At 31.0% G+C, this 21221-nt stretch overlaps 1 protein-coding gene across 3 annotated transcripts in view; it reads left to right on the top strand.

Annotated features, from left to right (window-relative positions):
* LOC145260565 (embryonic polarity protein dorsal-like) overlaps positions 1-21221 on the top strand; it is a 753749-nt gene that overhangs the window by 607207 nt on the left and 125321 nt on the right. For all 3 annotated transcript variants that reach the window (XM_080118822.1, XM_080118821.1, XM_080118820.1), the window contains 3 exons: positions 1758-1852; positions 10084-10222; positions 13418-13486. In XM_080118822.1, coding sequence (XP_079974948.1) covers positions 1758-1852; positions 10084-10222; positions 13418-13486 — 303 coding nt within the window. The remainder of the gene's footprint in view (positions 1-1757; positions 1853-10083; positions 10223-13417; positions 13487-21221) is intronic.

Genomic DNA, 21221 nt, shown 5'->3' with positions numbered 1-21221 from the left:
AACCCTTAGTCCCAACGGCTACACCTTTAACTCTGTCTAGTGGTGGACCCTTCAAGAGTGATCAAACTCTTACTGGTCACTGGAAAATACCGCTCAGACACTAGGAACACACAAAACGGGCACAACCCTAAGTTTGTGTGACAAATTTCAGCTGGCTGTACATCGCTTCAACATTGTGCTGAGTTTTCTTCTCACAACGGCTTAGTCTGTGTCTTCACTGTCTGGGTGTCAGGGTAAACCTGAAATCAACTGCATCTTCGATTTGACAGGCAATCAACAATTAAAGAAAAACCGAAATGAAAGCTATAAAACTTTGATTGTTTATAAGTTCTGACTCTAAATACAAATGCTCTGAGAACTGGTGGCTTTCATTGTTAAAGTTGGGGTTTGTCTCTGTCTTGTGTAAAAACTCCAGACAGTTGGCAGAGTGTGTCCTTAAGGTTAATTTTGCCTTTCATTATATTGAGAATCAGGTGGGCTTAACCCTGCCTCCGATCCCCAGGGTTTCATTTCATAATTCTCAGAAAACCAATCTCAGGTAGTTTTTGCAATTCTTAAGCTCTAAAACAATTTTTCTTTTCTTCTTCTTTCTCAAAAATATGTATCTCTGATCACCACTCTCAACAGAAGAGTTCATTGCCTTCATTCTCCATTGAGTCCCTACTTACTCATGTGGGTGGGTCCCTCCTCTTCTTGCTTCATTTGCATAACCAATGGGTTTTTCCAAGGGCCATTTCGTATGAGTAAAAAAATAAATAATTTGGTGATCTTTTGGGGGTGATCAAATTCCCCAGACAATAATTAATAGACACTTGTATTTGTACCTACTTCTTGTTTTTCCTTATTGAAAGAAACTCATAATATCTGACCTATATTTCAGGTGACCCAAAAATAACTTGACTACCCAAGAAACAAGGTTAACTGCTTTTCTTAACAAGGATGGTATTTAGATGGAACTTGTCAAATCGCCAAAAGGCGCTATTTGTGATATTTTTGCAAGATATTTTTAAATTCCAAACGTCAACGTTTTCAGCTTTATGTCAACATAAATTATCATAAAAGAAAACAAACTTTTTCTTTATCAATATCCACAAATAAGTGTGTGAGTGTATTAACCCAATACCATACAACCTTTCTTAACAATGATCTTTCTTTTCATCACTATTATCAGTATCATCACCATTGCCACAATCATTACCATCATTGTTACATCCAACGATACTGTCACATTATTTTTAATGCTGAAAAATTGAATATCATAAAGATATTCAATTTTTCAGCATTGATTAAATGAAGTTAAAAAGGTATTAATTTAAATAAATTTTTTAAATTTATAGTTTTTATACACACACACACCCTCGAGGCACCTGACATTTCTTGGGAATGAATGAAGACTCCTGAACCCCTTATCAACATTTTTTTCTTATTTTCTAGTTTCTGTAATGAAAGTTATGAATAAAATAAAGTAAAATATTGTATTTTCTTTTGATGGACACCAATGTAGACACCATAATAATGCTGTACTCCTTTAAATCAAAATGAAATATTCTTATACATGTACTCTGTGTAATGTAGTTTTAGAATATATATATATATATATATATATATATATATATATATATATATATATATATATATATATATATATATATATATATAGTTACGGTGGTTCATTTCCAAAACTCTTTTAGGAGTTAGAATTTTATATAAAGATTTGCTATTGCTGTAAGAGTAAATGTTCTTTTCTTTTTCAATAGATGATATCAAAGTACGATTTTTTGAGAATGATAAAGAAGGCAATTGCATCTGGGAAGATTTTGGCAGCTTTGGGCATTCGGATGTCCATCGGCAGGTCAGTTCAAGATCATTGCATGCATGGCCTACAAATATGTACTGTCGAATATGTCACATAAGGGGTCACTTCTAAGAGGTTATTGAAAGAAAAAGGGAAGTAACTCAGAGGACATTTCAGCATTATTTCAAATGTTAACATCTGAAATACTACTTACATTAATTCTACATTATTCTTACATTATTTCAAATGTTAACATCTGAAATACTTACATTAATTTTACATTATTCTTACATTATTTCAAATGTTAACATCTGAAATACTACTTACATTAATTTTACATTATTTTTACATTATTTCAAATGTTAACATCTGAAATACTACTTACATTAATTCTACATTATTCTTACATTATTTCAAATGTTAACATCTGAAATACTACTTACATTAATTTTACATTATTCTTACATTATTTCAAATGTTAACATCTGAAATACTACTTACATTAATTTTACATTATTCTTACATTATTTCAAATGTTAACATCTGAAATACTACTTACATTAATTCTACATTATTCTTACATTATTTCAAATGTTAACATCTGAAATACTACTTACATTAATTTTACATTATTCTTACATTATTTCAAATGTTAACACCTGAAATGCTGACATTAATTCTACATTATTCTTACATTATTTCAAATGTTAACATCTGAAATACTACTTACATTAATTCTACATTATCTTACATTATTTCAAATGTTAACATCTGATACTACTTACATTAATTTTACATTATTCTTACATTATTTCAAATGTTAACATCTGAAATACTTACATTAATTCTACATTATCTTACATTATTTCAAATGTTAACATCTGATACTACTTACATTAATTTTACGTTATTCTTACATTATTTCAAATGTTAACATCTGAAATACTACTTACATTAATTTTACATTATTCTTACATTATTTCAAATGTTAACATCTGAAATACTACTTACATTAATTTTACATTATTCTTACATTATTTCAAATGTTAACATCTGAAATACTACTTACATTAATTCTACATTATCTTACATTATTTCAAATGTTAACATCTGAAATACTACTTACATTAATTCTACATTATCTTACATTATTTCAAATGTTAACATCTGATACTACTTACATTAATTTTACATTAGTCTTACATTATTTCAAATGTTAACATCTGAAATACTTACATTAATTCTACATTATTCTTACATTATTTCAAATGTTAACATCTGAAATACTACTTACATTAATTCTACATTATCTTACATTATTTCAAATGTTAACATCTGAAATACTACTTACATTAATTTTACATTATTCTTACATTATTTCAAATGTTAACATCTGAAATACTACTTACATTAATTTTACATTATTCTTACATTATTTCAAATGTAAACATCTGAAATACTACTTACATTAATTTTACATTATTCTTACATTATTTCAAATGTTAACATCTGAAATACTACTTACATTAATTTTACATTATTCTTACATTATTTCAAATGTTAACATCTGAAATACTTACATTAATTCTACATTATCTTACATTATTTCAAATGTTAACATCTGAAATACTACTTACATTAATTCTACATTATCTTACATTATTTCAAATGTTAACATCTGAAATACTACTTACATTAATTTTACATTATTCTTACATTATTTCAAATGTTAACATCTGAAATACTTACATTAATTCTACATTATCTTACATTATTTCAAATGTAAACATCTGAAATACTACTTACATTAATGTACATTATTCTTTCATTATTTCAAATGTTAACATCTGAAATACTACTTACATTAATTCTACATTATCTTACATTATTTCAAATGTTAACATCTGAAATACTACTTACATTAATTCTACATTATCTTACATTATTTCAAATGTTAACATCTGAAATACTACTTACATTAATTCTACATTATCTTACATTATTTCAAATGTTAACATCTGAAATACTACTTACATTAATTTTACATTATTCTTACATTATTTCAAATGTTAACATCTGAAATACTTACATTAATTCTACATTATCTTACATTATTTCAAATGTTAACATCTGAAATACTACTTACATTAATTCTACATTATCTTACATTATTTCAAATGTTAACATCTGAAATGTTAACATCTGAAATACTACTTACATTAATTTTACATTATTCTTACATTATTTCAAATGTTAACATCTGAAATACTACTTACATTAATTCTACATTATCTTACATTATTTCAAATGTTAACATCTGAAATACTACTTACATTAATTTTACATTATTCTTACATTATTTCAAATGTTAACATCTGAAATACTTACATTAATTCTACATTATCTTACATTATTTCAAATGTTAACATCTGAAATACTACTTACATTAATTCTACATTATCTTACATTATTTCAAATGTTAACATCTAAAATACTACTTACATTAATTCTACATTATTCTTACATTAATTTAAATGTTAACATCTGAAATACTTACATTAATTCTACATTATTCTTACATTATTTCAAATGTTAACATCTGAAATACTACTTACATTAATTTTACATTATTCTTACATTATTTCAAATCTTAACATCTGAAATACTACTTACATTAATTCTACATTATCTTACATTATTTCAAATGTTAACATCTGAAATACTACTTACATTAATTCTACATTATCTTACATTAATTTAAATGTTAACATCTGAAATACTTACATTAATTCTACATTATTCTTTCATTATTTCAAATGTTAACATCTGAAATACTACTTACATAATGTACATTATTCTTACATTATTTCAAATGTTAACATCTGAAATACTACTTACATTAATTCTACATTATTCTTTCATTATTTCAAATGTTAACATCTGAAATACTACTTACATTAATTTTACATTATTCTTACATTATTTCAAATGTTAACATCTGAAATACTACTTACATTAATTTTACATTATTCTTACATTATTTCAAATGTTAACATCTGAAATACTACTTACATTAATTTTACATTATTCTTACATTATTTCAAATGTTAACATCTGAAATACTACTTACATTAATTTTACATTATTTTTACATTATTTCAAATGTTAACATCTGAAATACTACTTACATTAATTTTACATTATTCTTACATTATTTCAAATGTTGACATCTGAAATACTACTTACATTAATTCTACATTATTTTTACATTATTTCAAATGTTAACATCTGAAATACTACTTACATTAATTTTACATTATTCTTACATTATTTCAAATGTTAACATCTGAAATACTACTTACATTAATTTTACATTATTCTTACATTATTTCAAATGTTAACATCTGAAATACTACTTACATTAATTTTACATTATTCTTACATTATTTCAAATGTTAACATCTGAAATACTACTTACATTAATTCTACCTACATATTTTATAATTATCCTATACAAAGTAAAATATATTCATTAAGTAATATTAAGCTATGGTTAAATGTATTTTCTATTATATTTCATTATAGTAAACAAACAAAACAAATCAATTCCTAATTATCTCCCCTGACCTTTCCAATAATTAAGTTGTTGTTTACAAATCTGTAGTGTTGTAAATAAATAAAGATGTAAAAAAAACTCTTTCCAAGGTTTTATTGAACAAAATTCACAGCTACTAAAGCAAGAGAGAAAGAACTCCATCTTTTAAAGAAAAAGGAATGCGTGCAAAATCACATGGCAAGAAACTGAGTTTTTTGGGTTTTTTTTTTTTTTAAACAGTAGGAACAAAATAATTTAAATGAAAATATAACAATCTCCCCCACTTGTAAAAGAGATTGTAAATAGCTTTTTGTTTTATAAATCCAGTCGTTGGACTGGTCTGCGAATTCTGTTAGATTGACATGGAAGTAGTTCGCTATTCGGTGGTCCTCTGGAAAGGTTGGTTCTCAGGGTTTGACTATTATAGTCAAATTCATTTTCTGTATTAGGTGTAGTACTAACAGGACTTGTTTCGGTCAACTGGGTCGGGTCTGCATTTGCAATGTCGGGTTGAATACTTTTAGCAGGATTTTGAGGTCTATCAGAGCATAGAAAGCGAGCTAGATGTCTCAGCACTACTGAATCTTCCCAGCCATCATTATGTTGTATTCTTGCATGTGTAGGGTTAGTTTTGAGGAGTTCCGCTACTTCGACAATCGGGTCATATTTGCTCCTGTTACCAAACCGTTTTAATAATACCTCCCTAGGGTCACAGAGCCAAACAGGTAAAACAGTACCAGTAGAAGAGCGCCTTTCAAAGTTGAACATGCGTTTGTGAGGAGTTGCATTTGTAGTAATGCACAGCAGGGAGCGAATAGCATTTAAAACATCCTGTAGAACATCCTGCCAAACGCTAAGGGTTAAACGTCTAGATTCCAGAGCTAATAAGTGTTCCAAATAATGCCGATGTAGTGCTCACATTGACTGTTACCTCTTGGGTTGTATGCAGTAGTGTTGCTGGATCCAATTCCAAGTCGCGTCAAAAATTTTTTGAATTCTTCTGACATAAACGAAGTTCCTCGATCAGAATGGATAAATGAGGGGAGTCCGAATATGGAGAAAATATTTGTCAGGCACTGGATTGTGGTTTGCGAAGGAAATCAACTGTATTCATCGACAACAGTAAATATGTAACGATATCCCGTCGAAGATACCGGGGCAGGTCCCTTATAGTCTATGGAAAGGCGCTGAAAGGGAGCAGTAGAACAGATCAGTGTATTATTAGTAGAATCAAAGAATTGAGGTTTTATTTTGGCACAAGTCATTCAGATGTCACACGGCAGACTTCATCAATTGAATATGGCATATTTCGTGATCTTACAAAATGCCAAAAGCGCTGTAATCCAGGATGTATTAATGAATTGTGTAGTAACTTTAGTTCCTTCAAGGAAGAAGCAGCAGCACCACATACTCTCGATAATGCATCGGCAACAATGTTTTCACTTCTGGGGCGGTGTTTTATGTCGTATGACAACGGGAGAAGTTCCATCTTCCACCGTATAATTTTATCATTTTTAATTTTTCCTCAGTTAGCAGGTTTAAGCATAAAAGATACGGCTTGCTGGTCTGTTACAATAGTAAAGTGCTTCCCAGCAAGGAGATCCCTCCATTTTCAGACGCACTCGACTATGGCATAAGCCTCTTTTTTGATTATATGAAGTCATATTTCAGATGGGTTTAGCGATCGAGAAAAGAATGCTACAGGCCTCTCAGCCTGTAAGAGAGTGCCTCCAATAGCTTTTTCTGAGGCATCAGTTTCAATAGTAAATGGCAATTCATCATCAATAACTTTTAAAGACGATTCGGCAACGTCTTTCTTAAGTTTTTCAAAGGAATTGATAACTATAGGAGGCATGGGAAATTGTTTATTTTCGACCAGTGGACGAATTTTGTATGAATACTTAGATATTCATTTCGTGTAATACAAAAATATTTCAAGGAACCTCTTTAACGAATCTGAATTGGAAGGAGGAGGCATTTGTAAAAGAGGTTTCAAACGCTCAGGATCTGGTTGCATAGTTCCGTTACAAATTTGGTACCCAATGATTCTCGGTGATCTCAATATCATTGCCAACCACAAAATTCGAACAAATATCACAATTAAAGTGCTTAAAAAGTTTTTTGCAACATAACCAACAATTGAATATACCATTTTCTTTGCTGTCAGATGATAAACAGAATTTATTTATTTCTGATTCATATTTAGACAAAATATCAAGAAGATTATTGGATTTTTCATTTGGTAATGGATTTAAATTTTCCTCCCAAATGTTAATATTTTCTTTTAAAAGAGATCTACTTTTACTGCCATAAATTTTGTGAAGGTTCGCCAAAAATCTCCCTCCACTCATTTGGTGATACTGTGAAAATTGATTTCAAGGGATCATTTTAAAATCTATGATTGAGGATATATTCATAACCATTATCCAACAGTTCTTTCATAAGCATTGCTCTTGCTCTCAAAGTTGTGACAAATGCAGTGAAGCAAATATCAGAAAAATTTTTAGCAAAATTCAACCATTAGAAAAATTTTGATAAAAGTCCATTACTTGCAGTAACAGCATTATTCATAAAATTAGGGTAAGTTTTTGATTAGAATTGGATATTTTCCACCAGTTCCATATCAATTTCAGAAAATTTCCAGTATCAGTCCATTCTGGAAACCATGAAACTAGTTCCCTTTTGCAGTAGGGCAACAATTTGTTTCTTTCATCTAACATCAAGCTACAATCCTGATAAAGTTTAGTTTTTCCCAAGAGAAATTTTGCAGTGGTTATAGATTCTGCATCATCTCTGCATTTTTTCTTATGAAGAAAATGATGAAAATGATAATTGTTACACCATGAGGAGAAGTAAAGTGCAATAATAAAAATATCAACAATGAAGGGGAGGAGGCTCTTAGGTTTAAAATTTAGAATTTTTTGTAGTTCTTTTAGTATGAAATTTAGATGTTCTATTACAATGCTTTGAATGTAAACCTTAGAAGTTTAGCATTGTGACCCTTTACAAACCAATATGATAATGGTATTGGAATTCCATAATATTGAAGCTGAACATGTAAATATTTTGTCAATTTGAATACATTCTTTGAGTAATGGAAAATTTGTCTTATCAAAATCAATCCAGAAAATCTATACATATTTTTCATTTTTTTTTTTAACTGAAACCAGTAGGGCAACAATTTGTTTCTTCCAAATCCTCAAAATTCGTGATAGCATCTGCTGAAGTAAAATTTGGTAGTTCATCATCTTGGTAATTTCCATCCTGTGGAGCCTTTCTAGTTATGTTTGATGTAAGAAAAAGAGATGGTCCATCTCTTTTTCTTACATCAAACATAACTAGAAAGGCTCCACAGGATGGAAATTACTAACTCTACATGAATTGTTGGTATTGGATGTAGTGACCAATTCAACTTATTTTTCCCCCCTTTCAAAATAAATTTTTCCTCAAAAGATGCATTGTATTCTCAAATTTCAAGAACACTAAAGCTGAACTTAAAACTGAACTTTTTGTTGCTAATCAATCAGCACAATTTTTGAATTTTGTCCATTTCTCAAACAGACTGCATTTGCCATGTGGGAAATGAAAAGTTCATAGGTTTTTGTGATTTTTATATCCAATTTTGTAGCCAAATACAACACGTTTGTTCAACATTTTGTTAAATAAAATATAACAAAGCTTAAACAATAAAGATATTTTTTTTACAATATTTAAAACGGGTACAAAAGTATAAAACTCAACAAGTAAGGATCATGAAAGAATGTATGTAAACAAAAATTGCTTAAGGCTTTGAACAAAAAACAAGGGAGGCTACTCAATTTTTCTCTTCTACAAATTAACATAAATAAAAGAAACATTTTATACTGAATATTTTAAAAATGAAATAATGTAAGAGTATTTAAATAGAAGTTTACTACTCATATAAAGGGTTAATATTAACAACTTTTGATTACTTCTCTTTCAAATTTTTAATGTTTTATGTGGGTCCCAGCTTTCTGTAATATTAACAATGATCTATTAGTCATACATATTAATAGGCCATGTTGCATATTAATGTGAATGTCTTTTATAAAATCCCTCTTTACCTGATGCTCAACATTTTAACAAATTTCATCCATGTTGACTAAACACATGTAAAAAAAAAAATATTTACTTTGCACAATCCATAATAAATCTTCAATTAATACTACTAACAACAACAAAATAATAGAAATAATACTGTTTCCTAGTCTCATTATTTTTGGCACAGACGATGTTGGGTCCCAAAACAAATTTCTGACTTTGTTTTCATTGTGTATGTTCACTCTAATCTTAGCCCACTTTTGATGGTTTCTGCATTTGAAACTCATGTCAGTTGAAGAATTCCAACATAACTTCCTGGAAAGGCAATAACTATTTTAAAGGAAATAAAATGAAAGATAATCCTATTTACAGATCACAATGAAAAGCTGCATTTTATATACAACATCTGGTAGTCCTAAATGGTGACTAATTAAAGTAGATGGTAACAACATAAGTCATTAAGGGCAAGTCAAAAAAGCTGACAGTATACTTTCTTTTATTCTCCAGTTGTAAACTTGTAGATGTTTAAAGATTTAATAATCTGATATTACAAGAAACAATGATTGATTTTGCAACTTTAATTGTTTTGATATAAATCCCAAATTTCATCTTGATAATATTTTCATTTTAGTATGCAATTGTATTTCAAACGCCTGCTTATAAAGATCCATTCATTACAAAATCGGTTTCTGTGTCACTACAATTATTTCGTCCAACTGACCAGGCATGTAGTGAACCAAAAGAGTTTTTGTATCAGCCACAAGATCCAGGTAAGTTTTCGTTTTATGATTCTTTATTCTTTTTAAATTCACTTTCTTTAATAACTCATTTCTACTGTATTTAAATCCACGCAGGGTTTTAATATAAAATTTTACAGATTACACTGGCCTGCGGTTTTTTGTTGTTGTTGTTTTTTTTGTTTTGTTTTTTTCAGAGTTCGAAGGTTTTTCAAGTGATTTTTAGGTTTTTTGGTGTGCTGAATCCAAAAATGCCATCCGTTTCCTTGGATCAGGTCTAGTTTTTGAGATATGAGAAGTGCAAATTTTGGGCCTTGTATAGTACTAAGTATAAGGAAAACAAGGCTGCAGGTGTAGCCTATTCTTATTTTTTTATGCATAAAAATTATACTGTAGCACCCGAAACTGAAGCTGAAACCAAAACTGAAATTGCATTGACTACATTTACAAACTGCATCGATAACGCTGAAACTGGAAATTGTTTAGAAAAGTGTGATCAATCAATGTAACTAAAAGAATCAGTTCTTTTTACAAGAATCTGTAGCAGAAACAAATAGAACTTTTTTCTTGTGCGTCAGTGCCTCCCCTGACTGTGCGATATGGCACATACTGACCAATCAGAGGCATAGCGCAGGGATCTTCCTTACCCCCTTAAGGAACTATAACTGCTTCCGTCCTGGACGAGAAAAGGTCTACCCCTTTTCCAGCGAGACGTCAAAGAGAGCGGACCTGTTTCCTCACACTCTCTCTGCCTACACCGGTATCTACAATTCCCACTTGGGATTAACTGCAAAGGCAGACGAGTTCTGTCCTAGCTATATCTAAATGGCATCATGCCCTTGCTTTAATAAACCTTTTCCTTGCAAGTTTTACGAAGTCGTTTGTTCGTTTATTCAGTAGCTTGTGTTGAAATATTTATTTTATTAGGGAGTGCCCGAAAAGCATTAACTCAACTCTCTAAAAATCTGTGTTTTTTGTGTTTCTGTTTTGGACATGTATCTTAGATTAACAGAAAATGGAACGAAAATGCACAAATCATCTTGATAGGTTCTGTTATATATGTGGTAATGTGATTCTTCCTTGTCAACTAGCAAATATATGATTTTGTGAAGAATGCATATCATGCTTACTTTGGAGTTAAGCTTGGGGACCAGTATAAGACATTTACACCCTATGTTAGCTGCAAAACATGCGTTGAGAACTAGTGTGATTGGAGAAATAAAAAAAGGAAGAGTATGCCATTCACTGTTCCAATGGTTTGGAGAGAGGGTAAAGATGTGTCAAACTGCTATGTCTGCATGACTAATCTTAAAGCAGTCAACCGCAAGAGCAAGTATTGTATTCAGTATCCTAATGTTCCATCTGCCATGCAACCAGTCCCTCATGGTCCAGGCCTGCCCGTTCTCAAGCCAGATGTTGCAATGGAATCTAGCTCTGAATCGGAATCTGATAATGCACTAGACAGGGCAGAGGGTGGAAAATACATGCCAGAAGAGAATAACCAGCAGATCTCTATGACCTGACACAGGATCTAAACCTATCAAAGGAATCAGCACAGCTTCTGGGTTCTTGTCTTCATGAGAAAAATTTTCTAGCACCTGAGACAACATTCTTTTGGTACCAAGAGCATGAAAGACAATTTAGACAGTTCTTCACAACCCAAAAGGACTTCGTCATTAGTTTACTGCAACAACATTACTGATTCAATAAATGGGGTTGGACTATGTTGCTACTGAATAGACTGTTCATCGACTCTTCCAGCAGAAGTCTCAAGGCAGTCCTCCTTCACAACGGAAATAAATAATCTTCAATTCCAATGGTCATTCGGTGCAAATGAAAGAAACTCATGACAATATGGATCAACTACTGTCTGCTCTGAACTACAATGACCATGGTTGTTGATTTGTGGAGATCTTAACGTAATTGGATTGATTTTGGTACTACAGGGTAGGTACACAAAGTATCCATGTTTTTTGTGTTTGTGGGATAGTCGGGCTGATGATCAACATTTTGTCAGACAAGAATGACCACCACGACAACGTTTGGAACCTGATTCACACAATGTTCAGGCTCGTTCTCTTGTTGAACCAAACAAGGTCTTACTCCCACCTTTACATATCAAACTGAGACTGATGAAGAACTTTGTGAAGGCAATGGACAAGGACGGCATGGGATTTCCTTTTCTTCAGCAGAAGTTTCCTTGGATCAGTCTGGAAAAGCTTAAAGCTGGCATCTTTGATGGGCCCCAGATAAGGGAACTTATGAAGGACTCAATGTTTGACAGTGTACTGAATGCAGCTGAATTATCTGTTTGGTGGTCACTTAAGTCGGTGATAAGAAACTTTCTAGGAAATAATGGAAGTGCAGAATACGAGAAAGAAGTCAATCAGCTCTTGAACAACTATCAAAAAATAGGGGCTTGCATGTCAGTCAAAATACACTTTCTACGGTCCCACTTAGACTATTACCCTCAGAACTGTGTTGACTTCAGTGAGGAACAGAGAGAACGTTTCTAGGATATTCGTGTCATGGAAGAACACTACCAAGATCGGTGGGATATGAACTTTCTTGCAGACTACTGTTGGTGTTTGAAACAAGATGTGATGGCTACCCAACACAGGAGAAAGTCACTGAAAAGGCGCTTCATCCATGATTAGCTTTTCTGTAATATATCCTCTTTATCTTCTGAACTATGCAAGAAAAACTTATTTCTTTTGTCAATAATTCTTTTTCAAAATTAAAGAGTAAATAGCACTAAATGGCATTTTTAATTATTTTTACTGTCTTGTATCTCAAAAATGTGACCTGATTGAACAAAATGAGTGTGATTTTTAGATTTTGCATAGCAAATTACCCTAGAATCACTTATCTTTGAAACTTCGCAGACCAGTGTTATCAGACCATCTAAACATTATTTTAGTGGAAACAGAATTTTATGTAAAAACTCAGTTATTCCTTCCTCTAACACAGTTTACCTTTTGTAAACAGTTTGAAATAACTGTGACGTTTTGGTTAATTCAATTGTTCAGATAAGTTTAAAATTTCCTTTTGGAGCATAATTTGTCTTCTGAAAAGTAATTATTTAATAAAAAAGTACTTTTTAATATTTGATCATAGAAATTGATTAAGGTTAATAGACTGATTAGTTTTTAATGTCATCCTATTTAATAATTCTGATTAAATCGATTTTTTTTAAACCATGATAATTTTTTCATATCATTTTTCCAGATCCTGATAGAATAGCAATAAAGCGAAAACGCAAAGCTTCAACTCCAAAATATGATGGTACACCTTCAGGTAAAGTTATTTTTTTATACTATAAGTAATAAAAACAAATGTATATATATATATATATATATATATATATATATATATATATATTATAAATCTCACGCTGTTTTTTTATGTTTTTTTTTTTTTCAATCAAGTTGGTAGTGGCCACTACTTTTATAACTAGCGATCTGACAAAGTGAGACAAAATCTTGCTGCTCGACTGCATAAAAGTAGGCCGTGGGGAGAACGCAGACAGACGGTTGTAGGAAAATTCTTGGAGACTGTTGTTGCATGTTACTGAGTCACTTTGCTTTCTTGCTTTCTTTTCCTTCCTTTTTGTGTTACAAGCTAATTTGGCATTATGGGCAAAATCGACCTGAAGTTGATCCCTAAGTTCGATCCCACTGGTTAAAAACAATGTGCAATCTGGAAAATTAAAAAGTCAAAATAAAATCAAACAACAAAAAACATTTATAAAATATCAATAAAAGTAGTTATCACAAAGGAACCTGATCCCTGCACAGTATTACCCGATTCATATTTTTAGTTATAAAAGTCAATTTCAATAAAAAGTACACAATAGTAAAAAGCAATATAGATATAGGGCCTACACGGCAAGAAATGTAAAAGTAGATAAAATAAATACAGAATAAGAAGTGTGTTCGAAGATTAGTTAAAATTTCTTATGTATCCTCTCTTTGGGAAAGTTATTCTTTGCATTGAAACCATTGCGCGAGCCTTTTCTAGTCTCACACAAAAACACACATTCACATTTCAAGCTATATTACTTGTCATATACATACGCGCACACAAACATACGCGCCCACGTTCACACACGTACATATATTCACGTTCGCGTACATACACTCACATTCACGTGTATATACACACGCTAACATACACACATATACTCACACACGCACACATGTACGCACACAGATGGACGACGTCACTTCCTTTCAAAGGAAATCCACACATGCGCAAAAGACAACCGGAAACAAGTATAAAAGAAAGAGCAATAAGCGGTTTCTCCCTTTTCGGCCCAGCTTTCGAGCTGGTCGGTCTACGGACCAACCGCGTACCTCACACCACTTGCTACTATGTGGGGCAAAAAGCTAGCAGACCGTACGTACACATTCTCACTCTTTCTCTCTCTACATATACAACTTGTCCCTGAGAATACCTTCGCGTAGCTGACGGCTAACATGGCGCACAGTTTAACTGATATCGACCCTCTATCCTTTTTCTTTATCTACACGCTGGACTATCATTCTCATTTCTACTATATTACTCACTTCTTTTCCCACACGCGAACAAACGATAGTGACTCGAACGTGAGATGAAAACACATTTCCTTTTTCCTTCTATAATACCAATCCCGCAACAAACGATGGTTACACCCGCACAGACATGAACACATATATCTAAAACATTCATTCTTTCAACAGTAAATGAACGACACGTTTATCTTATCCATCAATTGAGTTTTTGTTTCCTTCAATTCCATTCGTTTCATTATTCTCTTGTAACAGGATTAGGATTTATATGTCCTAGTCTTCTACACCATCAATTAAAGGCTTAGAATGTCACAGGCACAACAGTTTTTTGATTTATTACTTTATGAAGGTAATTTGCTTATCGACAGTTTTATTGAAAATAGAAGAAGGTAAAAACTGAAAAGGAAAGAAAAACGAGAAATACAGTCACAGTTTGACAAGTGGGTAAGAGAGAGAAGCGGGAAATGCTAAAAAGTCCAAGACAATGAAAATGTGAGTCCAAATAACGATGTGAAGAAATTGAAAGTCAATAAATTCTGGTAAAAAAAAAAAAAAAAGAAAAGATATTTGTTTCCTTAAGGCCCGCTGAAGCTAATTTACCAGTGATAAAGCAATTGAATTTTCTGCTGTTGTGGGTTTTGTAAAATTACGTTTTGTCAGTTTTCACGGGTGCAAGTCGAAAAAAGATAAAACAAATCTAACAAAACCAATGTAACGAAATAACTTTTTATTAACTTTTAATAAAAAAAATAACAAATTTAAAATTTCAAAACAAAATGAAACGATTAAAACTAAAACAAATGTAACAAATTAAAAACATAAAAATAATTAGAATTTTGAATTTTAAAAGAAAAAATAATATTATGGATAGAATTTGTTGCTTTACTGTCGTTGTTGCTGTTATTTCTCTGATTAATGCTTAAAAATATTTATTAATGAAAAATAAAATAAATTCAAATTTGTGAGCAGAAACCATAATTTAAATTGCAACAAAACTTAATTTTACAAAACCCACAACCTGAAGAAGATTAAATTTTTTGAAGGGACAAGTTTTTGTCTTATCACCGGTAATTTAGCTTTAGTGGGCCCTCAGAGAAACAAATACCAAAAAAAAGAATGAATAGAAGGACTTACAGTGTCGGTGCAGAACGTCGAGGTGGGAGTGAAAAAAGATAAGCTACCACTGAGACAGCATGTTGGCATGCAGGAGAAAAGGAAGTGAATGACACCGCTGGAAGTCGGTGTAGGGCTAAGAAAGGTATCCTGCATAAGAAAGGGAAACTAAGGGAAGTAATGAGAAGTTGTGACAGTTGTGTTTGTGATGTTGTAAGCTTTCGATATATGGGTTCAGTATCAAAAAAGACTTTCCTAAATCGAGGATAGATAAGAAATTTTAACTGCTTTTTGAACTCATCTCTTATTTTGATATTTTCGTTTTTCTCCTTTATTTTTCCAAGTTGCTTAAAATTGTCTGCGGGGCCACAATTCTGCTTCCTGCGGACTGCATGCGGCCCGCAGGCCACAAGTTTGACATACCTGATCTAGGGGATATATAAACAGTTATAAGACATAGTAACCCCCTCCCCCCGAGAACCGCAGCGAAAAAAGCATTTCTTGGACATGCAAAAATGCGCGCGCCGTATTTGCCTTTTATATATATAAACTAGCGGCGTTGTCTGGGTGTTTGGAAGTGTGTGTGTGTGTGTGTTCGTGGGGGGGGGGGGCGTAGATCAAAATAAAAAACAATGTTAAACTTCTGTAAAAAGTCTGAAAAACAAACAGCGAACATGATGTAAAAAAAAAAAAAAAAACAACGTGGGGGTGCCCGGCGTCACCCGTGTGGTAAAAGAAAAAAAGTGTATGTCTGATATGATTGATCACTTTTATACGAAAAAGCTGAACAAACAACGCGACACAGCGAAATAGCAAGAATAAATTTTGTTTGCAAATCCTAGGTATTACGATCTAGACAGTATATAAAAAGTTGTAAAAAATAGTAAGCCCACGGAGCCCCCCCCCCCCCCCCCCCCCGAAAAAAGCCTTTGCCGGGCATACAAAAAATGTGCACACACATTTTACATTTTATATATATATGTTGGGACGATTAATCAGAATCGGGAAAATCGAAACTTTTCAGGGTATCGGAATTGGAAAAAAAAATATTCTAATTTCCGATTCCAAAACTGATTCCTAAAAATGATGTAAATTTATTTTACTTGTGCCAAAAAAGAAAAAAAAAAATTGGCTTTTGCCCGGTCATTGACCAACCAACAAAAAACTTTATTAAATTAGTGGACATGGTGGTTTTTGACACTTCTATGCTAGACACATTTGGGCGCTAGTGTTTCTTTGATTTCAGCATTTGCTGTCCCATTAGTAAAGTTTACTTGTCATAAAAACAAACTTTCAATCTGCTGATAAAGTCATAAAATGAAATCCAATAATATGATTATTCATGGTTATAATGGAAGCAATTTGTCAGTTAAGTTTATATTCTTTCCGCCAATAAGACAGATGCAAATACACAGATGGAGACTGAAAATATGTCTGCTAACAAATATGTAAGTGCATAATTTTTTTTTTTTTTAAATAATTGAAAATATATTTTATTAAAATGTTTTTCTTATATTTCGTTTCATATTTAACCTTATATTTTCATGTAAATATAACAGTGGATTATTTTACTATATAAAAAGTCATGCCCGGAAAACTCATGTATTTTAGCTAGGTAGGATAACTGATCCATTATTGAATAAATATTGATTGAAAACACATTTTATGACCGTTCTTGAAAGAGATATTGTTCTTAAAGTTAACTGTGCACCCCCATAATATTTTTAAAAATTATTTTTATTTGTTTACTCTTGTGTTAAGAAAATAAACTTGAGTCACGGAATCAAGACACGAAAAACGAAACCATATATTTATTTGAAAAATACTTTAGTTTTAACACTTTTTATGTTATTACGAAAAAAAAAACACTTATGCATTATCAAAGAAAGCAAACATTTTATTCAGAAGAATGAATTTAGTTTAAACAATTCTTGTGTTATTACGAAACAAAAAAGAAAACACTTCTTATATTACCAAATATTAAATTATCATATAAAATAATTTATTAAATTATTATGTTAGTGTTAAAAGTAAATTAAGTATTTTGAATAAAATATTTTTATTATTTGATAATATAAGAAATTTTGGTCAATGTCAAGTTTCTTTACAACTCCTCCAAAAATTTTAAAATGACAACATTAAAAGGTTTTTGGGGTGCTGAAAACGAATATAAAATTCAAATTTGGGGCAGATAAGTACTTTTCATGATACAAAGAAATTATTTTTTCAAAAAATGAGGGATCATTTTCCTATATAAATTTAAAGTAAACTGAACACACACTTTCTGGCTACTTAGTAATATCTTCATACCATGAAAACAAATTTTTACACTACGTTTATGCTGCGTGTGAGCGCATAAACGAAGGTTGTTAAATGCGCACTCACGTACCAACTACCTTCTAACATCTAATCTTTGGCAAACAATTTAAAATTAGATGAAAAACGGGTAGTTTTCCAGATATTAAGCAATATAATTCTATATGTTATCAGTGGTGGCCATTTCTGGGTGCGCATATTTTTGATGCGCACACATCAAAAATATGCACATACAGAAATGGCCACTACTGATAACATATAGAATTACATTGCTTACTATCTGGAAAACTACTTGTTTGCAACAAAAATATGCACGCTTGAATGTATAGAAATGATTACCATTGATAACATAAGAGATTACACTATCTGTATACAGATTTTTCTTTATTTTTGGTTTTCAATTTCCTCATGTATTTATTGAAAGATGAAAGCAGGAAAGAAAAAAAAACCTTTTAGCCAATGAACAAACAAAAAATACCTCCTTACTAGATGGCCAGAAAGTGAGTACTCAATTTAAGTGAAATTGACATGGAAAAGCCACAAAATCCACTTATTGAAAAAGTAATTTCTTCATATCATGCAAACTACTTATCTGCCCCAAATTTAAATGTGATATTCGTTTTCAGTATCTCCAAAAATCCATAAAAGTCGTCATTTTAAAATTTTGGGGGGAGTTGGAAAGTTCCTTGACATTGAAGAAAAATTTTTTTTTTAATGTTTAAAAGTCCTTTGGGGGTACTTTTGCAGTATGCAGACGGCGGCTATTGTTAGGAGGTGATAACTACAATTTCTTCTTGGTCAAATAACGCAGCAAATAAGAAACAAACAAGACTTTTTTCCCCTTGAATAGAATAATATTCAAAAACCAAAACATTTATTGTATAAAAATGTATCAATATATAATTGTAAAGACATTTATTGAAAAGTTTGCGTAAGAAAATATAATTTTAATAAAACAATTTTGTAATGAAAGCAACATTGGATTTTTATAAAGTAAAATTGCTTTCTTTTTTTTTTTTTCAAACAAATAAATAATTTAAATGAAACATTTTTTTTTAATTAAAGCAACTTTGAAGGGTCAATAAGAAATTAATAATTTAAATGTTTTTGACCAAGAAACGCCAATTGGCAACAGTTTAGTGAAACGCACCAAAAAAGATGACCGTCATACTGCAGAAGTGCCTTGTTGTTTTGTAAACACAAAAAGTGTTAAAACTAAATGATTTTTCTAAATAAAATACTTTTTTTATTATTTGATGATACAAAAGTTTTTTCTTTTTTTGTTTTTTTTTGTTTCGTAATAACACAAGCAATTTTTAAAAATAAATATATGGTTTCATTTTTCGTGTCTTCCGTCCAGTTTCGTTACATAATCAACCATATTTACTTCTGGTGGCTTGATTTTTTTCCAAGCAGTGATCTTGGACATTACCTAAAATATACAAATTTATTTTCTTTTGGGGGCTGGTGGGGCTCGTTTTAAAATTATATCTATCTCAGTATTTTCTTTAATTTTCTATTTTTGGTCGATTATCAAAACTCCTAAGATGTGAGCCTCTCATGTCGGACATTTTTTGTTCAAAAGTAACACTCAACATTACCTGTTTTTTTTTAACTAAATAAACTTTTTAAAATAAGTTTAACCACTAAAAACTTACAAAGCTAGGTAGAAGACAAACACTTAGAAAAATCAATTTTATTTTTTAAGACAACAGTAAACAAGTAAACATATTATTAATAAATATTAGCGGGACCTGTGAAAATAGGGTTGGATCAGATATGACTGGCATTTGGGTGTATTTTTGCTGGGTTGGAATTAAGGGCAGATTTTTGCATTTTAATGTATATAGCTTCAAGTATTTTTAACTTCTTGACATTGGTTTCATGGTGTATTCTTTGTGTGTTGCTGACAAGAATTTCTCTAACTTCAGAGCAGGGGCAATAATATACATATATATATATATATAATATAAAGCTGAACGTCTGTGTGTGTGTGGTCACGAATAGGCTCCTATATGGTTGACTATTTTAAAAAACTGATTACATATAATGATAGAAGATGTATCGAGGATCAGGAATGGGTATGTCTGATCTGGCAGAGCAGTAGTTCATAAAAATTGTGGGGTCTGCGTTCACGCCTGGCCCCCAAAGTATGGAAATAAAAAATGAAAAAAAAAAACGTTTACAAGAGTGTTTGATATAGACGTACATAAGAATACTTTGATAAGTATGTTTCAATTTAAATAGGGATGGTATAATAAAATTCTGGAGTCTGTGTTCATGCCTGTACTCCATGGAAATATGGCACAAACTTTAACAAAGACTTTTCATATCTATTTGCGTAAGTATACTTTGATAATTATGTTTCAGTTTGAAGAAATATGGTATAATAAAATTATTGGGTGTTCGTTTGCACCTGACCTCCATAGAATGTAAATATCTCACAAAGTTTAACAAAGTTTTTTAAAAGGGGTGAGGGTCCACAATAAAACCTTAACTTTAATTTTAATTCACGTTAGCTTTTATTTATTTTTTTGAGTTGAATGTTATTGTCGAATAAATTCACCTCATAAATTCACGTTCTTATTAAAGTGAAAGCAAAAAAAAAAAGTCAGAACTTTAGACAATTCTCGACACAAATTTTGCATAACTCTGGTTTTTCCTTCTCCACTTGCACGTGGCACTCTTTCGAAAATAGATAAATAATAAAAAATAAGAACGTTATTTGTTATTGTGTCAAAAGAAGGAAAAAGTCCTGCTCACGTGATTACGTGTCTTTTTAAAAACATTTACATAACCTTTTTATTTTTGTTTATATAAGCTTTTTTTTGTCAGTGTACTAGAAGGAATTCAGTTGATTACAACCCTTTCTGCGTGTTCTTTACATTACAATAGTACAACCCTGAATCCGACAGCGCAATACTACACTGTTCAATACTATAAAACTGAAACGAAGCTGTTCTGCTTGAAAAGGGCATCATTTTCTTCTTATTCATATTTATATTGATTCTTTGCTTTAAAAAACTAAAGTAATTACGTGTTTACTTTTTTAA

Source organism: Euprymna scolopes, chromosome 36 (genome assembly GCF_053919585.1).
Source record: "Euprymna scolopes isolate OS-2025 chromosome 36, ASM5391958v1, whole genome shotgun sequence".
NCBI classification, from domain to species: Eukaryota; Metazoa; Mollusca; class Cephalopoda; order Sepiida; family Sepiolidae; genus Euprymna; species Euprymna scolopes.
Note: the sequence above shows the minus strand (reverse complement) of the source record. Positions and strands in the feature narration are given on the sequence as shown.